Raw genomic sequence first — 24,025 nt, forward strand, 5'->3', positions numbered from 1 at the left:
CAGTGCCCAAAATGGTTTAATGATCTCCAGCTTCTCTATGCACTCTGTGTAGCATACCCAATTTTCTAACATGAGTATCTGTAAGGTTCTTTATAACTTGTAATGCAGGCATCCAAAAACCAACTGAGCAAACACCCTCCCAATCAATTGGTAAGGTTTTATACCAAAACCTTACCACAAATTTATGCAGTTGAGTTTCCCGCATTTGGGGAAATCGCAGGGGTCAGCACACCCAGCGTGCAATGGATGAGCCTCACCGTGGGAAAACCATCTTCACGATCATGGTGTCTCCCCTGCCAGGTTTCCACGAAGAAAATACAACCCATCAGTTGTTAAATGTGGGCTCCAAAACCTTTGGACCAATCTCCGTGTTTTTAGGGGATGTTCCTTCTGCCAAGTCATGCAATATTGTTTGTAATGTGCTTCCCACTGACAAGTAAAATTCTTTACTAAAGTGACTTCACAAACCTTTCTCTTCAAGGTAATTAAACCACTGGAAAGAACTGTCTTTCCGTTTACTAATGTTTCTGCAAATCAAATTTATATTCATTGCTGACAACACGCCATCCTGCTGTAGGGTTTGGCTAACAGAATTGTTAATGGTAACGTCAGAACCCCAACTGGGATCAGTGAAGTAGCCTGTGGTGTTTTCGGTCAATACAAGTCCTCTAGTGGCCCATAGATAAAGAGTTTCATTCATCAATCTAGTCAAGTTTGTTAAAGCATAGATGTGTTTGCCCTGCCAGTCACGGGGTGAACTGCAAGTTTCAGTGAATGCCCCTCCATCTCCTTCACCATTTCCTTCTGCAGCCATGCCTGCGGCACTGTCAAAGGACATGCATACACTGAAAACCTGGGATTTGACCGACCTCATCAGCTCCCTCTTCTGATTTTACACAGATGGAGAACTTACTACCAGGGTGAATGATAGGCCATACCCATGAGGGGGAAAACCTCCCTCCAGCTTCTTTTCTGCAGCTGGCCACTCCCACCCAGCTGGGTAGTTATAACATCACTGGCCATGGTGGTTGTCTGGTTCTCATACCAGACCCAAGCTGAAGCTGGCACCCCAAACCATGTTAACGCGTGACCTGTGTCGTGATGCAAGTGTTGACACACTCAGTAATCTGAGAGGTTTAAAGTTCTAGCTAAGGATTTATACATTTTTACGAGGGGATGGTTCTCTCACCAGGGCCACCATTGGGCTGTTTCTGAATGAACTAGGTGTGACCAAATGACTACCAGGAATGTAAGAGATAACCACACAGTGCTTGGCACAGTAACCCTAACCTTCATTGATAGCATGTTTTATTTCAGCTAACTCGCTTTGAGTTACCCGTCCATATTCAGCGGCTAGGGGAGTATCTGCAATATCAGTGGAGAACCAGTCTGTGCCTTGAATTCCTTCTCTGAGGGTCTTGGGTTTAGCAGTCTGCTTCATGCTGTTATCTACTTCTGGACCTGGGGTTCCGGTGCCAGGTCGGTAAATCCTCACCTTGAGATCTCCAGTGGGCTTGATCAACCAGGATTTCATCTGCTTCTGGCCTTGGCAGGCAGCAGTGCTCCATCGGAGTGTGTTGTTGTTGAGAGTGTGGTCCGTGTCCTTCAGCGGCGCTGATGTTGGTGCAGGTGCGCGCTTACACTGGGACACATGGATCCAGGGAGCAACTCCTTCGAGTTTTAACAGCTATGTGTGAGATCAGGAGTACTTGGTAAGGGCCCTTCCACTGTGGTTGAAGGCAAGTCTTCCTCTGATGCTTCTTTATATAGACCCAATCTTCTGGTACTAGACTATGACACTGCTCATGCTGCGGGTGCAGGGGGTGGGTTTGTTGTACCTGTTGATGAAAATTTCTTACACACTTCATTAGTTTAATGCAATAGTCTGTCATTATACTATGTGTGAAGGCTGAGCCAGGAACAGTTGAGGTGTGGGCCAACAATCTCATCGGTGACAATTTCATAAGGGGAAAGTTTATGTTTCCTGGCAGGGGTGGCCCTCATTGTCATCAGGCAAGTGGTGAAATTGTTACCCAGTCAGAGTTCAAATTGGTACATAATTTAGGGCGCAATCCTATCTAGATAGGCGTCCGCCTCTGCACTCGGAGGTGACTGCCTATCCAAAGCAAGGCAAGAGAAGCATGGGGGAGGGGGGATCATTCCCTCTGCGCCTCTCCTGCGCTGCTTTTTCTGTTAGACAGCCGTTTTCAGCTTTCTAGCCATGGGCCAAGCGGGAGAGGAGGCTGCTGTACGACACATAGGATATGTCATACATGCAGTTCTGCTCTCCCCACCCCGGAACACCCCCAGCCCACCCCCTTTTCAGCTGCTCTGCGCTCCTCGTCCAAGCATGGAGGACGGGGCTTCTCCGCACTGCCTCCGAAGCAGCGTGGAAGTGGGGGGAGGTCAGTTTTCTGGGACCCAACCTCGGAGCGCAGGCTCCAAGGTTGGTTCCCGGAAAACAGCATATCCTATGGCCATCTAGCAGCTGTCTAGTGGCCATAGGATTGCTCCCTTAGACAATTTATTTTTCAGGATGCCATTCGCTCTTTCCATGTTTCCTGGACTTTGGGGATGATATGGACAGTGGAGAATGCTGGGTCACATTCATTACTTTGCAAACAGTTTCTAACACTTGACCTGTGATGTGTGTCCCATGGTCACTTGATAACTTAGCTGGTATACCCCACATGGGGATTACATGGTTCAACAATTGTTTTACTGCTGTAGTTGCATTTGCTTTCCTGCAGAGAAATGTTTCAACCCAACCAGAAAAAAAAGCACACAATGACCAGAACATATTCAAACCCTCGGCACTTTGGCATTTGAATGAAACTGAGCTGCAAGTGCAAAAACGGATCCTCGGGCAGACCCTTGTATCCCTGTCCTACCTTTACAAGAAGTCCCGAATTGTGGAACTGACAGGTTGAACAGCGGAGACAGACAGTTTCTCCTGCTTCTAGGAAATTCATTAGAAACCAATGCTTCCGAATAGTCATGTCCATTCCCTCCTTCCCAGTGTGCAAGAAAGAATGGAGCATGCCAGCAAGCTGGGGGTGGAGTGACTTTGGCACCACCAAGCAGTTGTCTGGGGAGCGCCAGAGTGAGTCTGCATGCAGGCTGCAACCAGCACACAGCCACTTGTCTTTCTCATGGTTTGGAGCCTGATCTTGGGCTAAACTAAGGCCCTTGAAGGTGGTTGTCAAGGCTGGAAGGGCTACTGCAAGAGTGGGTGGAGATGCTGGCATTGCACGAGCAGCTGCTTTGGCGGCTGTGTCTGCAGCAGCATTGGGCTTTGATACAGCATCAGATTTTATAACAGCAATTTCTTTAGGTTTTAACAGTGATTCAAGAAGTTTGAAACATACTGCCCATTTTTGATGGGGGACCCTGAGGAGGTCAGGAACCCTCTCTTTCCACAGTTGACCAAAGTCATGGACCACACCAGAAGCATAGCGAGAGTCAGTGTAACCATTAACAGACAAGTCTTGGGAAAGTTCACACACCTGTATTAAGGCTATACGTTCAGCCATCTGAGCTGAAGACACTTGTGGGAGGGAAGCACTTTCAACAAGTTGAAAAGGTAATTGCATATCCAGACAAGACCTGACCCTCATACAGGACCCATCCACAAATGGTTCCCAGTCTGGGTTCTGTAAAGGGGTATCTTGAAGGCCTGGTCTGGGTAAAGTAGAAAGTTGGACAGTTTCTTCACAAGAGTGGTGTTCCCCTTCATCAGGCGATGGAAGTGAGGTGGCGGGGTTTAACACATTACAACGATGAATAGAGATGTGACTAACAATTAACAGAAGGAGCTTGTATTTGCTGAGATGTGATTTGCTATCTGGGCAAAATTTGCAATCCATTGTCTGCAAAAACTAATTGTTCCAAGAAAACCTCATAAATCTTGCAGGGGTTTTGGCTTGGGGAAGTTCAGTACAGTTCGAATCCTCTCAGAAGTTAATGACCAACTACTTTGTGAAAGCATAGGACCTAAGTACAAAACCTTTTCTTGGCAGAGTTGAAGTTTTTCTTGGGAAGCTTTGTGACCTTTCTGGGCAAGGGTGTTAAGGAAAATGACAGAATCAATTTGGGACAATTCTAGGTTGTCTGAACAGAGAAGATCATCATCCATGTATTGAATTAGAGTGGACCCTCTTGGGAACACTAAATCAGCCAAGTCAGGTTGTAAAAATTGAGAAAAATAGCTTGCTGATTCGCAAAAACCTTGGGGTAAGCAGCGTCAGCCAGGTCAGCTGAGTGTCCCTCTGCCCCCTGCAGGAAAATGCAAATATTGGTTGGGAATGTGCACTGGCACAGAAAGAAAGCAGAACAAAGTTCCATAACAGTAAAATATGTAGCAGAGCTAGGTATGGATGCCAAGACGGTGGCTGGGTTAGGGACCACCAGGAATTTGGGAATTACTATCTGGTTGATGGCTCAGAGGTCTTGGACAAATCTCCAACCCCTATTGTTTGCCCTTTTGATGGGAAGCACAGGGGTGTTATAAGGGCTCTGTTATAAGACCCCCTGCTCAAGGAGTGAAGAAATGATAGGTTGGAGGCCAGCCTTCACCTGGTGACAAGGGACACTGCACGATTTTTGGAGTCGGTTTTGAGGAGTCAATTGTGACTCCCACAGGCTCTGCTGAGCGAATTCTCTCCACTTCAGTGGAGGATTTTGCCCATAAAATGGGGTTAACTTGACCTATCAATGTTTGATCTGGTGGTGAGCAAGCAACAAAAATGGGGACTGGAGATTCTGGGCATTCTGTAACTCCTGGAATGGAAGATGGGACATGAAGAAAAATGCCATCTGGAGTGCAAGTCACACTGTCTCCTATTTTATATAGGAAATCTTTTCCTAACAGATTCACAGGAATGGTAGGACTCAAGAGAAAAGGATGGTCTACAACCTGATTGGTCAGACCAACCACTTGTGTCATTTTTCCGCTCAGTGGCGGTATTTGAGGATTTTTAGTCCTTAGGGTAGAGGTGGCAGTGCCTGTGTCAATTAGGAATCGCTCAGGCTTGCCATTCAAACTTATGGTGCATTCTCCTTGCTGGCTTAGGGGAAGGACAGGAAGTTGGAGAGAGACTCCCCCTGGCTCCCCTTCCCACACATTTGATTTCTGAAAGAGAAATTATAATGTCTTAATTGGCTCACCATTGCACTGATTGTGTTAATGCTCAACTGAATGGCAACTGTTAAGTTCATTATCACTATCTGTACTTCTTTGCGTTTCAGTTCCCTCTGACAACACTGTTTACATCTCCCCACCACCTGCATGTGTATATAGTTTGGCCAATTTGAGGTTGACACTTCATGAATTTGATGAAGTGGACAGTGTCCACAAGTTTATATCAGAAGAAATACGTTAATCTTTAAAGTGCCACAAGACTCTTTGTTATGTTTACCGAGTAGTTCCCCCACCTGTGCCCCAGCCCCATTGCTGGAGCCCTGCTGTTACTTGAAGGAAAGGTATAGTAGTGAACAGACCTGGCTTCGCATGGGTTGAAATAGTCCTTGGTTTGATACAGCGAAGGCTTCAAGGAAAATTACATAGTTGCCAGAGTTGGACACGTTGTGCCCGCCCCATCTGAGTGAAGCTATGACCACTGGCACCCCTAGGTACAGTCCCTACCATGGTTCACTCCTATAGCACCCTGAGCAAGGGGTCTGTCCACTCCATTCCCCCAAGAGGGGGGCTACCTCACATCAGGGGAGAGGGGGCAGCCCTATAACTCTGTGTTTCAGACTACTCCCCCCCCCCTTCAAACTGTATCTACTGCAAAGTTGGTTAGGGAAGTCTTCCACCTAATGACTGAAGTTGGTAGTGCAGGCTTCAAACACACAGCCACGTTGAAATTAATTAAAATTAAAATTAAATTAATGCTTTAAAAAAGCCTTGCCCCAGCACCTTCACCCTAAACTTCTTAAACTTTCCAAGAGGGAAAAGTATAGGCTATATATACAGGGTGGCCCAAAAGTAGGTATACAGTTGTTTAGAATGTTGATGGGAGGGGGAGAGAACGTGTGAGTAGAAGAGGTGTGGGTGGAGTCAGAGTGACAGTTGGGAAGAGGGAGTGACAATTAAATCAGTTAATGGAATACATTTCGAGCACTTACGAGATTAAACAGTGTTAAACAAATGTAAATGTAATAAACAATGTAATAAAATGAAAATAAACTATACTGTATACCTACTTTTGGGCCACTCTGTATATAGGCCAGAGGCACCATAACAACATCACCTCACCACCCCATCCTCTCAGGGCCAAAGGACACCACAGACAGGCAGCGCAGCGTCAGCCTTTGCTGGCGAGGGAGATATCATGTGTGTATATGTGCTGAACAGCGCCTGCTGAACATGGTCATTGCTCTTTGTTTAATTTAACTCCATTGCTTCACTATGGGGGGGGGGCAGGTGCATTTAGCAGAGTGAGAGAGAAGAAGGCAGGCAGAGAGAAAGGCGGCGGCGGCAGGCATTATCCAAGGAGCTGACAGTGGAGAGCAAAGCAAACAGCCAATAGCTAGAGGGGGCATGGTATGGGAAGGACAGCCCGAGGCAGGGTAATGGCGTGATAAACGCCTCATCTGGAAGCACCCCAAGGTCTGGACTGCAGTCTGCTTTTGGACCATGGTCCGCAGGTTCTCAATCCCTGCTGTATAAAAAATGTATAAGAATGGTGAAAAGATCAGTGTTCACTTAACTTGCATGTACCCTCTCAGCAGGACATTTCTTTCCCAGAACTGCTATGAAATAAGGGATATTGATATATCCTGGACAGTTGCTGGGAAAAGGCCTATGGCCCTCAGCCAAATCAAACAGCGGGTTCTGCTATTGTGCATTGCTAGAGTCAATCAGAAGAACATCCAATATAGGTGCTTCTGCAGGGAAGAGAAGGCTATTAAAAATGTGAACAGTCTAAATACTACATTAGCTGAGAGGTTGGTTTAGTGCCTGGAATCTAAGACCCTGGAGCACGCACAGCCTGAAAAAAAAAATGCACTTTGCTTTAGCCATCCTGCCACATCTCTGTGTTTCCAGCACCACTTACTCGCTTGAATGCAGATGGAAGGGACAGAGGAAGTACTGAAATACACATCTGATCACACCAGCCCCAATTCAATTTCTGGCATCAAAACAGACCTGCCATGACAAGTGACAATACTTGGTTGAGGTCATGAGATGTGCTCCAGCCTTGTCCCATTCAGAGTTAAGGGCACAATAACTTTCTGTTCCAGCATTGTTACTTTAGCAACGGTGCTATGTATCCTTGCCTTACTTCTAGAACCCCATGGTTTGCCATATAAAGGGAATATATGAGACCATGGTCTGTGCTGTATCTCATTATTTTACCCCATTCTAGCCTGGCTGTACTCAGAGTTTTCAGCTTCCTGTGTGCTGAATCCCTGGTTCAAGACCTCCTTGAGCTGTGCTGGGAAGGAGCTGAGCCTGGCTCCTCTGACATCTTACGAGAGCCCAGAGCACATGAGTTTGACTTGCACTGCCAGTCAGATCAGATGCCACTGGCCTAGGCAGACCAGTAGTCAGACTCAGTATAAGATAGCTTCATGTGAATGAATGAATGAATGGTTTTTTACAATCATAGACCAATAAGAATTTTTGTACAAAGAGCAAATCCAACTGATTAAGAACAAATAGATAAAAACAAATGGGTTTTAAAAGGAGGCCAACATTTTTTTTTCCTGATTTGCACTGATGTCAAAAGTTTTTTTTTGGCAACCCTCTCCACAGCCCTCCCTCCCTTTTCAGATTCATGTGTACCCAGATCAAATAAAAATTCAACTACTCCTCTGAGTGAAGAAAACCCACCTTCACTTTACCACTTGAGTGGAATAAAGAAAAGTGGTGATTTATGCAGCAATTATGTCTTGCCTGTGCTCCTTACAGACCCATTTCCAGACCATCTCCTGGGGGAAAGTGATTTACAACCACAATACAGTTGCAATTTATGCCCTGGTTTTATTTAATGTTCTCATCTCAGTAAGCAGTGAGGGAAGGAGCTTATCGCAGGAGCAGATGGGAACGGCCTCTGTGTCAGGCAGTCCATGGGAAAGGAAATGAGTTCTCTTCAAAAACAATTCCCACTAAAGCAATCAAGAAAAATTCATTTTGAAGTTCTTTTGGAACAGGCTCATCTCTTCCACAGAGATCTCTCTACTGGATACAACTAGAGTTGAGAAAGGAGAGTGGCAGGAAGTCCATTCACAGTTTGAAATAAAAGAGCACAACAAAAAGATGATAGAGGAGGGGGCATGTATGATGAGCGCAGGGCATCTGCATGAATGTAGATGGGAACATCAGGCTGAGGGCTTCATCTCTTCCAACCCATCAGCCTCTTGAAATCATTTTAAGAATCACCTGGAACATCAAGAAACGTGTGTGAGAGCGAGAGAGAGAATAGATTAGCTCCATAGCAAAGTAGCTCCCATGGTGAATGTGTGTATATAAAGAGGGCTGAGCTTGTGGTGACGATTATTACCATCCTTTTTCCAAATTCCAGACGGGTTTTCCCTATTTGCGCGTCAGGGGCATAGGTATATTTCGCAATTACATGGGCGTTTCCCTCCTGATTAGTACCCTACTGGGAGGAAGGGCGGCATTTGAGTGGGAAAGATCCATGTGATGAGCCTCACACACAGCATTGTAATGTTTCCACATCATGCCCCCAGTGTTGAGGGGATCATTCCCAGGGAAAGTGGCTCCCATACTATTGGGTATTCAAATGAAGGGGGTTGCTTTGTTCACTCCATTTCTATCTTGACGCTAGGTCTAAACATTTCACTGTGGTGGTGGGGGGGTCTCATTCAATAATTTAAATTTGGTACAAGGCTACATGCAGATGAATTACTCACTGAGCCATGGCATTAAGGAGATGCAGGGTGTCTTGCCCTACCTGAGACACTGCTCCTAGCACATGTTGGCACGCACACACACCAAGAGCCCCCATCGTTTTACTGCATGCATTTGCCCGTATACCTGTGTGAGGAGATAGTCCTCCTGGGTGAGCTTCTCAATGACATCAAAGTGATCTGTGTCGCAAATGTCCAGAAAAGAGGTGCTCCAGCCAGCTGCGCATAGAGCCTATGGGGCAGCAACAGGAGTCTTAACAAAACTGTCCCCTCCATGGCCTTTGCCCTAAGACAGGAGTGGGCAGATTTCAGGCTTGTGGGATCTACTTTGTTTATTTACTAGAACCCTGAGGTCCACCAGCTGGAGCTAAGAGCGAAATAGTGGCACAGGCAGGCAGGCAAACATACGCTAAGAATGAAGGAACAGGCTGCCTCTGAGCGCATGCTCAGCCCAGGAATTTGTAATTGGTAAAACAAACTTGCAAGCCCTTTCACACAAAAATCCGCTCCTGTTCCCCCATTCCCACCCCCAGCATTCCTTTCCAGCACTTTTATTTAGTGGGGGGAAATGCTTTTTAGCTGCTGCTATTGTGAGACACATGGGAGTCAGATGCCCTTGCCAATCTATACAGATCACCCAGAGATCTACCTGTAGATCCATATCTGCCCCACCCCATCTTAAGAGATGCAATACTTGGATAGGTGGGAACTCAGATTTGGAGGAAAGGTGGCGGCGGCACCATTGATTCACAACTAAGCAACAGGGAGTGGAACGGCCAGGAGTATGAAGCAAGGACTAAGTCAGTGTCCTAAGCTGGGGTGGACAACGTCCGAGGACCTGGGGCAACTTGCGACCCCCAAACCACCCACAGGTCACCCTCCTGCCACTGCTGCTGCTGAATGCGGCGACAGCAAAAAATTGGCAGCTTGTCACCAAATTTCAGCTGCAAGCTGCTACAGAGCAGTAAGGAGCTCAAACATAGCTTGTTCTCAAGCTAAATTTGACCTCTCTGTAGCAGTTTGCTGCTAAATTTGGTGGCAGACTGCAGCTTTTTTGGCCACCATTGTGAATTTTGGCAGCATGATGGCAGGGGGCTACACTGGGGAGGCAGCGGGGGCTGCATGCAGCCCCAAGGCCATCTGTTGCCCACCATCTTATGCAGTGATCCCACCTTCCACGCATATGCAAGTCTTTTAGAAATATAGATGTGTGGGTTTGCATGTATACATGTCACATGCAGGCACAGAGAAATACAAAGAGGTGATGCACAAGCCACTCGTCCGTGCTTAATGCCCAGTGACTTCTTTAGAACACCATGTGATTCACTTCCAAAGCATAAAAACATTTGCACATTTATTCATGCGCATGTTTTTAGCACACAGCACACACTGAAATGCACACATCAGAGCTGAAACTGTACCATTGTTCACATGGGTGCACATAAGACCAAAGCAAGTGAGCAAGATGTCTTTGTTATAAACAGGTTAGCCTATTTGGCTATGTTTATTCTTATGTTTCTTGACCAGCCTAATACATAACTAACTGGTACAGCAACAGCTGGACAGAAATTGCCTGGCTTTGGTTAAAACAGGGACTCAGACTAAGGGGTCTCTTTCAACTGCCTTCAACAGTAGCCAACAACACACCTGAAAATACTCCTGGGACTGCCGGTGGAACTCGGGCGAGTCATGTTGTGCCACAGCGACGAGTACCTGGCAATCTCTCCTGCCCTCCAACTTAGGCACACATCGCAAAGGGCTATTCTGTTGGGCCACCTCTCTAAGGAGAGTCACATAGTTAAGACAGTGCAAAGATGGAAAGGCAGCAGAGTGTGGCAGAGCGGGCAGGCCTGTCTTGAGAAGCAAAATCTGTCTGTGTGTGCATGGGCACACACATTGTGCTGACCCACCCACGCATTTGCTGTGGGCTGTTAATAATAGTAGGTCATGGAAAGGGTGGTTCCAAGAGACCCAGTGCAGTTTTGCTGCTCTCCACAAGTTGAGCATCCCTGTTCTAAGAAGCAGCTCTCACCGGCTCATGCGCAACACATCATTGACATAGGTGTGCATGATAGGCTCCAGGTCATAGATGCCACTCACCAAAAAGGCTCCTAGGAAGGAAAGATTGAAAGCCACAAAGCTTTAATGAAGCTCCAGCTGGATCTGATATTCCAGCAAGTTATGCAGTTAAGACAAGGGAAATGGGGGAAATTATCATGCCAAGAATTTGAGAAGTGGGGTACTCTCCCACACAGTACCTTTGATGTCAGGCACAACACCAAATTCTGCCCAATCTGTGGAAAGCACCATGGCTGCCAAGTGGGCCCCTGCTGAGTGTCCAAGCAGATAAACTCCACTAAAGGTAAATGAGACGTGGATGCAATGAGCAAGTGAGAGGCTTGGACTGGAGTGGAGAGCATAGGACGGCCAGAGGAGTCAGAGCTCAAAAGCTATCAAATCCTAGCCTGGATTTGAGCAGGTTATAACCAGACCTTGGGGGCTCCCCTTCTCAAAGTTGTTATGTGCATCCACCCTGTAGCAACATCTCACAGCATATATGCACCACCTACCTGATCCCTGTGTATTGTTGGACTGCAAAGGCCACACTGCGTCGCACCTGCCTGACCATCACCTCCAGCTGGCCTGAGCAGAAAGCACAATATCCAAGTGAGGCATGAGATGTTAGGGAGAGCAGGGGTGCTTCCAGACAAGGCTCTTATTGCACCATCGCCCTGCCTCATTCACGGAATTTTACCGTGGGTCCAGACAACAACATCGTCCATTCATAACCCTCCCGTGTTTTCCCACTGTCTTTTTCCTTACTGCAGAAAACCCACAAAGGAAAAAAAAGATGGAATTGCTACCCAAAGCCTCCTGACTGGTAATGCAAGGAGGCCTCTGTCTGGAAACACCCAAAAGCAGAGTGAGAAAACTGCTTCCATCACACTCACCTACCTTTTGGGGCCACATCATAGCCAACTGCAGCCAAGGCAATGCCATGGTTGACCAGGGGCTTTGCAGCAAAGCCTGAAATGTCTTTGCTAGAGTGGGAAGACAGATGGAAAAGGGCAGGTGGTGATGCCCAGTCAGAAAGTGCCTTCCATTACCACCACTACTCCCAGCTCCAGCCCAGGTAGAATGGTAGTCCCAAATGGTTCTGTGAGCTGCCTGGGACACCATCCTATTTAGGCTGTAGGGTCAGAAGACCAGAACCACAGCCACCTCCAGCACAACTCACCTCAGGAATTTCCAGTAGCCACCATGAATATAGAGAACCAGGGGAAAGGCTGAAAAGGGACACAGTGGATAACTAGGCAGGAAAGGCCACCACCTACCACAAATACCCTCTAATGCACCACCCCTCCATTCCTTGCATGTCTCCCTCATGTTGGCTGTCGGCCACAAACTGACATATACAACCCAGTCCCACAGTTTCCCCTCTCCCCATCCCACTCATTCCACTGAGAGTCCCCTGCGCTACTGTTACTTTCAGAATGTTCTTTAGGAAGGTACACATCAAGTTTCTCTCCTTCACCCAGCCCATAGGGCACATTGAGCAGAGTGCGGGTGGCAGCCTGGGCGTTTTGGGTACCTGCAGAGCAAAGGGAGGAACAGAGTGATCAAGTTAGCACCTTACCTGGCCATATTATTCATTCATAGTATTTTTATCCTTTTCCTCAGCCCCAAAAGGCTCCCAAAGCACCTCACAATCAATCAGCATGAGAAGACGGCCCCTGCCCACAGGCTTAAAAAGACAAGGAAAAGGGGATAGGGAGGGAGGAGGAAAAATTGTATCTGGGCTGCCCTCCCAAACTCCTAAGAGCCTCCAGATACTAGTGCCTCCGTATCTTCACAACTGCATGTCATCCTGCTCACCTGTTTGTTTGTTTATTTGATTACATCTATATCCTGCCCAGCAGCTGAGGCTCTCTGGGCAGTTCACAGCTATCAAAACCATAAAATATAACTCGATAAATCCTAATATAATACTTTAAAAGTTTAAAAGCAACAGAGTAAAACCCAACAGCAGTTACAGCCCAGGGAAAGCCTGGGTGAAAAGGTGTGTTTTTAGGAGGCGGTTGAAAAATGCCACATTTTCTGCCTCCCAAACTGCACAGAGGAGGGCTTTCCAGAGGGTGGGTGCTGCTACAGAGAAGGCCGCCATCAGGGTTCTTCACGATGACATTCCTTTCATGTTAGAATGACCAGCAAGGCCTCCTCTGATGATCTTAGATGTCACTTGCATATATATAGGGTATAAAGGTAAAGGTAAAGGTGTCCCCAACCAGTCGTGTCTGACTCTAGGGTGCGGTGCTCATCCCCGTTTCTAAGCCGAAGAGCCAGCGCTGTCCGAAGACGCTTCCGTGGTCATGTGGCCGGCATGACTGAGCACCGAGGTGCACGGAACGCTGTTACCTTTCCTGCCGAGGCGGTACCTATTTATCTACTTGCAATTTCTTGCTTTCGAACTGCTAAGTTGGCAGGAGCTGGGACTGAAGACGGGAGCTCACTCCATCACACAGAACTCGGGTCTTGAACTGCTGTCCTGCCGACCTTCCGGTCTGCAGTTCAGCATCTTAACCACTAAGCCACCGCGGCCCCATATATATAGGGTATACCTGTTGGGAAACTGAGCTAGGCTTTGCCCTTACTACAGAGTTCCAAAAGGAGAGAGGATCCTTATTAGTTTATGAGGGGATCCTTCTGGCCAAAGTCTCTTCCAGTTCTTCCTATAAGATTTCATTCCCTCTTATACCAGGAGTGTGCTGACTTCAGCCTTGGGTGGTCTACTCATTAGAAACATTCCCCCCACTCCATGGTCCACCAAGGTGTTTTACAATTACAAAGCAGATGTTAATCCTCAGGATCTCTTAACCCATGTTAAGTGACCAAAGCTATGTTGCTTTGCATAAGACTCTATGAGCTGCCTGTCCTGCTGGATCAGGCCTAATCTGACCATCTCTAGTGCAAGGCACTCAGCAGTCTACCAGAAGTTAGCCAGTGGCCCTCTGGTGTCCCACCTTCTGTCCACTCCTGTCCTAGTTATTGCTGGGTCTTGGACTGTCCACAGGCCCTTTACCTTCACTCACTGCCTGTACGTGAGCCTCAATCACAGCATCCTTATCCAGTCGCAGAGACCATCTGCTAGGAGAGTACTGAGTCTCCAGCTCCTGCAAGGAGAGAAAAACAAGGGCAGCTAGCACCACCACCCCAGCACCTTTTCATCCAGAACAAGGAGAGTAATGACAGGATGGCTGAGAAACACTGGCAGATTCAGCTGGGACCAGGGGCGTTGCTAGGGTCTTAAAAGATCTGGGGCACAGGCCCATAACACAAATTTGCACGCACGCACACACACGAGTCTAAGTGCACGTCTAATTTGTGTGTGTGTGGTGCATGCGTGCAGTGTGCTTGCGTGTGTGTATAGATTACATATATACATACATAAGAAGTGTGCACTGACCCCCCACCCCACTTCAGCTCAGACCCCAATTCAGCATTTCGGAAAACATCCCACTTCTGCTCAGGCCAATTTGTAGTTGGACCACTTCAGCTCAGCACCAAACCTGAGTCAAGGTTTAGAAAAAAAGAGTCTTTATGCTTCCTGTTGACAACCATGGGAAATTAGAAAAAAAAAACCCTGTCACTTTTTTCTCTTGTTCAGAACTGGATAATTTCAGGCATAGTAGCCCCCTAGAAGGGGATTACACCTGCCCAACATCAGAAAAATAAGTGCAGGGTTTATATTTAGATTTTCTTTTAAAGGGAGCTGCCAATAACGTTTTAATTCCTTGGAAAAATTGGATAAAAATTTCAAGATTCATTGCCCCATCAGAGGAGATCATGTCTGCCAAATTTCAGAATGATAGCCCCAAGGGTTTTTCTGCAAGGGTGGCCTTGACATTTTGAGGTCTCCAAAAGAGGACATACTTATCTCTCTATGTTCCTTGTGGACCATTGTTCTGAAAGTTTCAGACAGCCTACAGTTGTTCCTAAGAAACCAGCAAAGTTTCAGAAGGGTAGGTGCAGCAGTTCATGTGGAAAGGGAGTTCTCCAGTTTGGGGGAGGGAGTGATTCGCTTACCCTTCCCTTCACCTCTTCCCCAATAGTTTTTGGGTAAATTTGTATGAAAATGCACAGGTCATTAGAGGTGTCCCCCAGGCAAAAAACCTGCAAAGTTTCTGAAGGATATACATGCATTCTAATTTAGAATGACTAGAATTTATTTGCATTTCACCAATGTTAGCAGCGGGGGAATGTAGGTGGGAAGGTGCTATTGCACTCATGTCCTGCTTGTGGGTTTCCAGTGGGCATCTGGTTGGCTACTGTGTGAACAGAATGCTGGACTTGATGGATCTTAGTCTGATGCAGCACGGCTCTTCTTATGTTCTTAGATAGAGATTGCTTCTGAGCATGTGCAGAATGTTCTTCTTTCACCACTGAGCACTTGCATTCTCTCCCTACCAATTCTATTCCCCTCCATGCAACATCCCTCCTCATCCTACCATCCTCCAGCAACTATTCATAAAAACAGATGTTTTGTTTTGTGCAACTCTCCTCTACCTCCTCCTTGTTATGCACAAGCTCTCATTGTATCTTCCTCCCTATAACTTCATTTGTGCCACAACTTCACCAGGACTCAGCCAATAAATCTGTTTTCAAAACTAGGGCTCAGTTATGGAGGAACTCTGAGCATGCACTAAGTGCCTTTCCCTCACCACTGAAGCTAGAGTTCATGCAACCCCCTCCCCAAACCCACAAATGACAAAACATGCATAGGACTGAGCTGAAAGGGTAGTCAGTTCATTAGACAGAATTGGGTAGGCACTGTATTAAGCCTGCAGTACCATGCTCACAACTCAGGACGTATTTCTGAGTAAACGTGCAGAACATCAAGGTGCAAACCTCCCTGCAAAAGAAACTTGTGCTGGAATCCTATGCACACTTTCCTGAGGGTAAGCCTCACTGAACATAATGGGAATTCTCAGTAGGCATACATAGGATTGCATAAATTAGCAATATTTATCTCCCCTCCACTTAAAAAACAAACAAAAAAACTCCTATTTTTATTAAAGCTTTCTGTTCAGAGGAACATAGGAAGCTGCCTTGTACTGAGTCAGACCCTGGGTCCATCTAGCCCAGTGTTGTTGACACTGACTGGCAGCAGCGGCTTTCCAGGGTTTCAGGCAGGATTCTCTCCTAGCCCTGCCTGGAGATGCTGGGGATTGAATCCGAGACCTTCTGCATGCCAAGCATGTGCTCCACCACTGAGCCACAGCCCTTCCTATTGCTGGATAATGGCAACTGACAAACAAAACAGCCCCAGATTTGTTTCTCTGCAACCATGTGAACCCACTTTTCTCAAAGGCTTGAGTGAGAAGGAGAAAAACCAACCCTCTTGTCTGTTTGTATAAAGTCAAATACAGTTCAGAACTTCTCTTGCCCGCTGAAGAGAATTCTCTTTAAGAATTCCCCAAGGTATGCTCTGGGTGGAATAAAGAAGAGAAAGAAAGAACAGGATAGGGAAGAAGAAAAGAAGAACGGTGATCGGAAATGCACCGGGGGCGGGGGGAGTGGAGAGAATTCCCTAAGCCAAGTGGCTCCTTTCAGAGAAGTAGTGCTTCAGAGGAAATTAGGAGGCTGTGGAGGGTTTACAAGGATTGCATGTACTTAAGTGAACTTTATGAGGTGAGGTGGCTGAGGGCTTTTTCTAGCTCTTTTAAAACTGTAGAATCTATTTAGAAGCCCCAGCAGTTCCTCGATCATTATGCCACATAGTCCTAATCCTCCTTTTGGAATCATTTGAGTCCTACAGCTAATTAGGAGAAATTAAAGTGGAGGGGGAGAAAGACGTTTGTGGAGGCTGACTGGATGCTTCACTGTACTGAAGCTACTAAACTTCTGCAGAAGCCAAAGGTTCCAGTTCGGGGCAGTAAAATCTGATGCTGTGTGAAATACCAGTATTTCACATGGAGCTCTTTCTTCCCTTCCTTCTCCCTCTTCAAAATTTCATTGCAGGCAAGCTCACAACAGTGGGCATGTAAGAGTAAGAAAAGTAGGGGGAGAGAAGTTTTTTGCACCTCAAAAAAACCCTACCAGAGATTAGAAATAGTGACCTCCTAATGGTCACCTTAAACACCTTCTGATTAGGATCACTAATCCCCTGGTGACCTGACAGTTTTTACTTTTTGTTTTAGACTTTGAGAAAAGGAAAGTTTATGCATGGCTAGTGCAAAAGCCACTGGACTTAACTGTCTGAAATTTGGTAGGTTCAGTCAGCTCCATAGCGCCTACTAGGTCCCCAATTTCCATGAATTTATGTGGAAGTACAAAGAAATTATCCTTCATGGATCACTGCCTTGTTGTAGCGAAGGGGCTTGCGTAACTCAGTGAAGCCATAAGCTATGCCGTGCAGGGCCACCCAAGACGGACAGGTCATGGTGGAGAGTTCTGACAAAATGTGGTCCACTGGAGAAGGAAACGGCAACCCACTCCAGTATTCTTGCCAAGAAAACCCCATGGAACGTATCACACGGCTAAAAGATATGACACCGGAAGATGAGACCCTCAGGTCGGAAGGTGTCCAATATACTCCTGGGGAAGAGCAGAGGGTATTTCCAAGTAGCACCAGAAAGAGTGAAGCGGCTGGGCCAAAGCCAAAAGGACACTCAGCTGTGGATGTGTCTGGTGGTGAAAAGAAAATCTGATGCTGTAAAGAACAATATTGTCTAGGAACCTGGAATGTAAGATCAATGAATCAAGGTAAGCTGGAGGTGGTCAGACATGAGATGGCAAGATTGAACATTGAAATCTTGGGAATCAGTGAACTAAAATGGACAAACATGGGCGAATTTAATTCAGGTGACCATTATATCTAAGAATCCCTTAGAAGAAATGGAGTAGCACTCATAGTCAATAAAAGGGTGGCAAAAGCAGTACGGGGGTACAATCTCAAAAACGATAGAACGATCTCAGTACGAATCCAAGGCAAACCATTCAACATCACAGTAATTCAAGTCTATGCCCCAACCACTGATGCCGAAGAAGCTGAGGTTGATCAGTTCTATGAAGACCTACAACACCTTCTAGAACTAACACCAAAAAAAGATGTCCTTTTCATCATAGGGGATTGGAATGCCAAAGTAGGAAGTCAAGAAATCACCAGGATAACAGGCAAGCATGGCCTTGGTGTACAAAATGAAACAGGACAAAGGCTAATAGAGTTTTGCCAAGAGAACACGCTGATCATAGCAAACACTCTTTTCCAACAGCACAAGAGGCGACTCTACACATGGACATCACCAGATGGTCAATATCGAAATCAGATTGATGATGTCCTTTGCAGCCAAAGATGGAGAAGCTCTATACTGTCAGTAAAAACAAGACCTGGAGCTGACTATGGCTCAGATCATGAGCTGGTTCTTGCAAAATTTCAGCTGAAATTGAAGAACGTAGGGAAAACCACTAAACCATTCAGGTATGACCTAAATCATACCTGATTTAGAGAGAGAGAGCCAGTGTGGTGTAGTGGCTAGAGTGCTGGACTGGGAGTTGGGAGATCCGGGTTCTAGTCCCCACTCGGCCATGGAAGCTCAGTGGGTGACTTTGGGCCAGTCACAGACTCTCAGCCCAACCCACCTCACAGGGTTGTTGTTGTGAGGATAAAATGGAGAGGAAGAGGAGTATGTACACCGCGTTGAGTTCCTTGGAGGAAAAAAGGCGGGATATAAATGTAATAAATAAATAAATAAATAAATAATCATATCCCTTATGAATATACAGTGGAGGTGAGGAATAGATTTAAGGGATTAGAAGCCATCTCATCCTCTGCCGTCCCCTTCTCCTTTTGCCTTCAATCTTTCCCAGCATCAGGGTATTTTCCAGTGACTTTTCTCTTCGCATTAGGTGGCCAAAATATTTGAGCTTCAGCTTCAGTATCTGGCCTTCCAATGAGCAGTCAGGGTTGATTTCCTTTAGGATTGACTTATTTGACCTCCTTGCAGTCCAGAGGTCTCGTAAGAGTCTTCTCCAGCACCACAGTTCGAAAGCATCAATTCTTCGGCGCTCAACCTTCCTTATAGTCCAGCTCTCACAGCCATACGTTGCTACTGGGAAAACCATAGCTTTGATTATATGAACCTTTGTCGGCAAGGTGATGTCTCTGCTTCTTACTATGCTGTCTAGGTTTGCCATAGCTTTCCTCCCAAGGAGCAAGCGTCTTTTAATTTCATGGCTACAGTCACCATCTGCGGTGATCTTGGAGCCCAAGAAAATAATATCTGTCGCTGCTTCCATTTCTTCCCCTTCTATATGCCAGGAAGTGATGGGGCCAGATGCCATGATCTTCGTTTTTGTAATGTTGAGTTTCAAACCAGCTTTTGCACTCTCCTCTTTCACCTCCAACAAGAGGCTCTTTAGATCCTCTTCGCTTGCTGCCATTAGGGTGGTATCGTCTGCGTATTTGAGGTTGTTGATAATTCTCCTGGCAATCTTAATTCCGACCTGTGATTTATTCAAACTAGCGTTTCTCATGATGTACTCTGCATATAAATTAAATAAGCAGGGCGACAATATACAGCCTTGTCGTACTCCTTTCCCAATTTTGAGACAAACGGTTGTTCCATGTCCGGTTCTTACTGTTGCTTCTTGACCCTCGTACAGGTTTCTCAGGAGACAGGTAAGGTGGTCTGGTACTCCCATCTCTTTAAGAATTTGCCACAGTTTGTTGTGATCCACACAATCAAAGGCTTTAGCATAGTCAATGAAGCAGAAATAGACGTTTTTCTGGAATTCTCTTGCTTTCTCCATGATCCAGCGAATGTTGGCGATTTGATCTCTAGTTCCTCTGCCTCTTCGAAATCCAGCTTGTACTTCCGGTAGTTCTCGGTTCACATACTGCTGAAGCCTAGCCTGTAGGATTTTGAGCATAACCTTGCTGGCATGTGAAATGAGTGCAATTGTACGGTAGTTTGAACACTCTTTGGCATTGCCCTTCTTTGGAATTGGAATGTAAACTGACCTTTTTCCAGTCTTGTGGCCATTGTTGAGTGTTCCAAATTTGTTGGCATATTGAGTGCAGCACTTTAACAGCATCATCTTTTTGGATTTTAAATAGCTCAGTTGGAAGACTGTCATCTCCGCTAGCTTTGTTGTTAGTAATGCTTCCTCAGGCCCACTTGACTTCACTCTCTAGGATGTCCAGCTCAGGTTCAGTGACCGCACTATCATGGCTATCAGGGACATTCAGATCTTTCCTGTATAGTTCTTCTGTGGATTCTTTCCACCTCATCTTAATCTCATCTGCTTCTGTTAGGTCCCTGCCTTCTTTGTCCTTTATCATGCCCGTCTTTGCACAAAATGTTCCCTTGAGATCTCCGATTTTCTTGAAGAGATCTCTCGTCTTTCCCATTCTATTGTTTTTCTCGATTTCTTTGCATTGTTCATTTAAGAAGGCCTTCTTGTCTCTCCTTGCTATTCTCTGGAAATCTGCATTCAGTTGGGTATATCTTCCCCTTTCTCCCTTCCTTTTCGCTTCACTTCTTTCCTCAGCTACTTGTCAAACCTCATCAGACAGCCACCTTGCTTTCTTGCATTTCTTTTTCTTTGGGATGGATTGAGTTGCTGCCTCCTGAACAATGTTACGGACCTCCGTCCATAGTTCCTCAGGCACTCTGTCTATCAGGTCTAATCCCTGAAATCTATTCGTCACCTCCACTGTATATTCATAAGGGATATGATTTAGGTCATACTTGAATGGTTTAGTGTTTTTCCCTACATTCTTCAATTTAAGCCAAACTTTTGCAACAAGAAGCTCATGATCTGAGCCACAGTCCGCTCCAGGTCTTGTTTTTACTGACAGTATAGAGCTTCTCCATCTTTGGCTGCAAAGGACATCATCAATCTGATTTCGATATTGACCATCTGGTGATGTCCATGTGTAGAGTCGCCTCTTGTGCTGTTGGAAAAGAGTGTTTGCTATGATCAGCATGTTCTCTTGGCAAAACTCTCTTAGCCTTTGTCCTGTTTCATTTTGTACACCAAGGCCATGCTTGCCTGTTATCCCGGTTATTTCTCGACTTCCTACTTTAGCATTCCAATCCCCTATGATGAAAAGGACATCGTTTTTTGGTGTTAGTTCTAGAAGGTGTTGTAGGTCTTCGTAGAACTGATCAGCTTCTTCGGCATCAGTGGCTGGGGCATAGACTTGAACTACTGTGATGCTGAATGGTTTGCCTTGGATTCGTACTGAGATCAGTCTATCGTTTTTGAGATTGTACCCCAGTACTGCTTTTCCCACCCTTTTGTTGACTATGAGTGCTACTCCATTTCTTCTAAGGGATTCTTGCTCACTGTAGTAGATATAATGGTCACCTGAATTAAATTCGCCCATGCTTGTCCATTTTAGTTCGCTGATTCCCAGGATGTTGATGTTCAATCTTGCCATCTCATGTTTGACCACCTCCAGCCTACCTTGATTCATTGATCTTACATTCCAGGTTCCTAAACAATATTGTTCTTTACAGCATTGGATTTTCTTTTCACCACCAGACACATCCACAGCTGAGTGTCCTTTCGGCTTTGGCCCAGCCGCTTCACTCTTTCTGGCGCTACTTGGAAATTCCCTCTGCTCTTCCCCAGTAGTATATTGGACACCTTCCGACCTGAGGGGCTCATCTTCCGGCGTCATATCTTTTAGCCTTGTGATACGTTCCATGGCGTTTTCTTGGCAAGAATACTGGAGTGGGTTGCCATTTCCTTCTCCAGGGGATCACATTTTGTCAGAACTCTCCGCCATGACCTGTCCGTCTTGGGTGGCCCTGCATGGCATAGCTTATGGCTTCACTGAGTTACGCAAGCCCCTTCGCCACAACAAGGCATTGATTCATGAAGGGGACATACTGTTGCAGAAATCAGAGTCAGAGAGACCACGGAGTGAAGGAAAAAGAGTTTTTCTTTATTAACGCACGGGTTTTATGGCTGGAATAACTTCCAAAGTGCCAAACAGCCCCGAAGTAAATTGTTTTTATAGATATTGTGACACATAGGCAAAATCTCCCCCGCCCCTTTCTGTGTGGTTTTGCAGTATTTAGCATTTCTTCTTCTAGCACAATTGTTTATAGTCCAGGAAATGGGTTATAGGCCATGATAAGCAGAGAACATGATAAACAACTCTGACCTTAGCCTTGTTGACAAGATAAGAAATTCCTGCATCTTTTCAGCTTGCAAAATGTATTCGAGGGAGAAAGAGCTCAGCAAAAACATGAGGCTACTTAGTCTGACCCTCTACATTGCTACTACATACTAGCATATAAACAGATATAGGATTGCCTTAATTGATTCAGCATTAAAAAAAACCCTTCTGATTAATTAAAAAAGCGCTCCTTTTAAAATCTGGGCAGATTTTTTAAAATGTTATTTTTAACATAAATACTTTCAAAATGTTGGGGAGTAGACACCATCTTAGATGAGGCATTCCTCCTTCTCTCACAGGAGGGAATGCGTCATCTGAAGTGGGCCCTGTGCACATTATCTAAAAATTAAGCAATAATGGGCAGGGGGTCTTTCACAATTCATGTTTTAGTCATATGCAATTTATGCAGATTCAAACCATTACAAATATGATTAATTGACTAAGAGTTCCCAGTGGGTGAAGGGGAGGATTAAAATGCTGGCTTTATCCTTTAAAACCCTGTGTGTGGAGTTCATTAGGGATGTATGACATCATCCAGCAGCCACCCCAGAGCTTATCAGGAAAACCCCAGATTTCCTGAAACTGTTTAAAGTCTGATTCTTTTCCTCAAGTCGGGTTCTCCCCAGTATAGTTGCTGTGTGCCCCAACCCCTGCATTTACCTCAGGTATGCTAGGCCTGTCCAGGGGTGTGCCTTTTCAGTCCCTGCACAAACCAAGTAGTGTCTACTCAGAAGTAACTCCCAGTGTGGTCAATACAGAGATCCCCATCAACGGACATGGCACAGTTTAAAGCCCAATTCCCTAAGTGCTGTAAAGCCTGATCTCAAGGCTCCAATTCTCCATTGTTTGGTTTATTGCCTTAGCAAGTAACTACTTCTACTTCGTAACCTGATCCTGCAGGTTAAAAAGGGGGTTGGTTTCCTCTTTGTGTTTACTGTTCTCTTTCCCACAACAAATCCATTAGTGTCTCCTCAGAAGTAACTCCCATTATGGTATGATAAAATGGGCACAAAATGTTGGTCATAATATATCAATGGAAGAGTGGGAAAGTATGTGGGGAAAAGATTTAAAATTTACGTTATGTACAAGTCTTAAAGAGTATTTTTATAAGATGATGTATAGATGGTATATGTCACCGCCTAAATTGTATAAAATGTATAAAATTGTTTCTGGAAAATGTTGGAAATGTGAAGACCAAGATGGAACATTCTGTCATTTATGGTGGGCTTGTAAAAAAGCTAAAACATTCTGGAAACAAATACAGCCTTTAGCTCGAAGAATATTAAAGACTACTATAGAACTAAGGCCAGAAACTTTTTTATTGGGACTAACAGATAAACATGTAAAAGAGAAGGGGGGAACCCTCTTTCTCTAGATGACAACGGCTGCAAGGTTATTGTATGCACAAAAGTGGAAGGCTGAAACAATACCACCTGTGGGCGAGTGGATCATGAAAATGATGGAACTGGCAGAGATGGCAAAACTTACTATTATAATTAAAGAAGGGTCAACAACTAAATTTATGTTAAGATTGGAAACCTTTTATAGAATTTGTACAAGAAATAGAGAAAAATGATATCTATGTATGAGGATTTTGAACTTTGAGATGGTTGATTCTCTTCTTTCTGTTCTTAAAATTAGAAGAAAGGAGATAATGTCTGTGAACTCAATGTATGATATACAACTAAGATAAGAACTAGAGAATAATAATAATAATAAGCATTTGTTGTGTAAGGGGAGCCAAAGGTAGATATCTTACAATCTTAAGAGATATTTTAGTGTATGTGTATAGTTGTTATGTTGTGTTTTTCTTTAAAAAAAAAATTATATAAAAAAAAGAAGTAACTCCCATTGTGCTGAATGAGGCTTGCCCTCTGAATGTCCACATCAGTATTTACAGAGATCCCCCCAATTTAAATGGCACAGTTTAAAGCCCAATTCCCTAAGTGAGAT

At 45.3% G+C, this 24,025-nt stretch overlaps 1 protein-coding gene and 1 non-coding gene across 4 annotated transcripts in view; both read right to left on the minus strand.

The window, feature by feature from the left end:
• Positions 1-145: 145 nt before the first annotated feature.
• LOC146353956 (U1 spliceosomal RNA) lies at positions 146-304 on the minus strand. The gene has a single exon (XR_014788720.1). It is a non-coding gene; the product is annotated as a U1 spliceosomal RNA (small nuclear RNA).
• A 989-nt stretch (positions 305-1,293) lies between these two features.
• The window catches only part of AFMID (arylformamidase), a 28,426-nt gene continuing 5,694 nt past the window's right edge, over positions 1,294-24,025 (minus strand). Inside the window, exons 2-11 of one of the 3 annotated variants that reach the window (XM_084837771.1) lie at positions 13,961-14,051; positions 12,368-12,472; positions 12,119-12,167; positions 11,836-11,921; positions 11,451-11,523; positions 11,139-11,236; positions 10,913-10,991; positions 10,528-10,660; positions 9,008-9,112; positions 7,607-8,389 (exon numbers count right to left, since the gene is read on the minus strand). In XM_084837771.1, coding sequence (XP_084693897.1) covers positions 8,360-8,389; positions 9,008-9,112; positions 10,528-10,660; positions 10,913-10,991; positions 11,139-11,236; positions 11,451-11,523; positions 11,836-11,921; positions 12,119-12,167; positions 12,368-12,472; positions 13,961-14,051 — 849 coding nt within the window. In that variant the 3' untranslated portion in view covers positions 7,607-8,359. Of the gene's footprint in view, positions 1,839-7,606; positions 8,390-9,007; positions 9,113-10,527; positions 10,661-10,912; positions 10,992-11,131; positions 11,237-11,450; positions 11,524-11,835; positions 11,922-12,118; positions 12,168-12,367; positions 12,473-13,960; positions 14,052-24,025 lie in introns of those variants that run through there. The other 2 variants (XM_084837772.1, XM_084837773.1) reach the window with 2 other exon arrangements.

The sequence above is a fragment of the Heloderma suspectum genome, chromosome 2 (genome assembly GCF_057233095.1).
Source record: "Heloderma suspectum isolate Gila_16-S chromosome 2, 16-S_ref, whole genome shotgun sequence".
Classification (NCBI taxonomy): Eukaryota; Metazoa; Chordata; class Lepidosauria; order Squamata; family Helodermatidae; genus Heloderma; species Heloderma suspectum.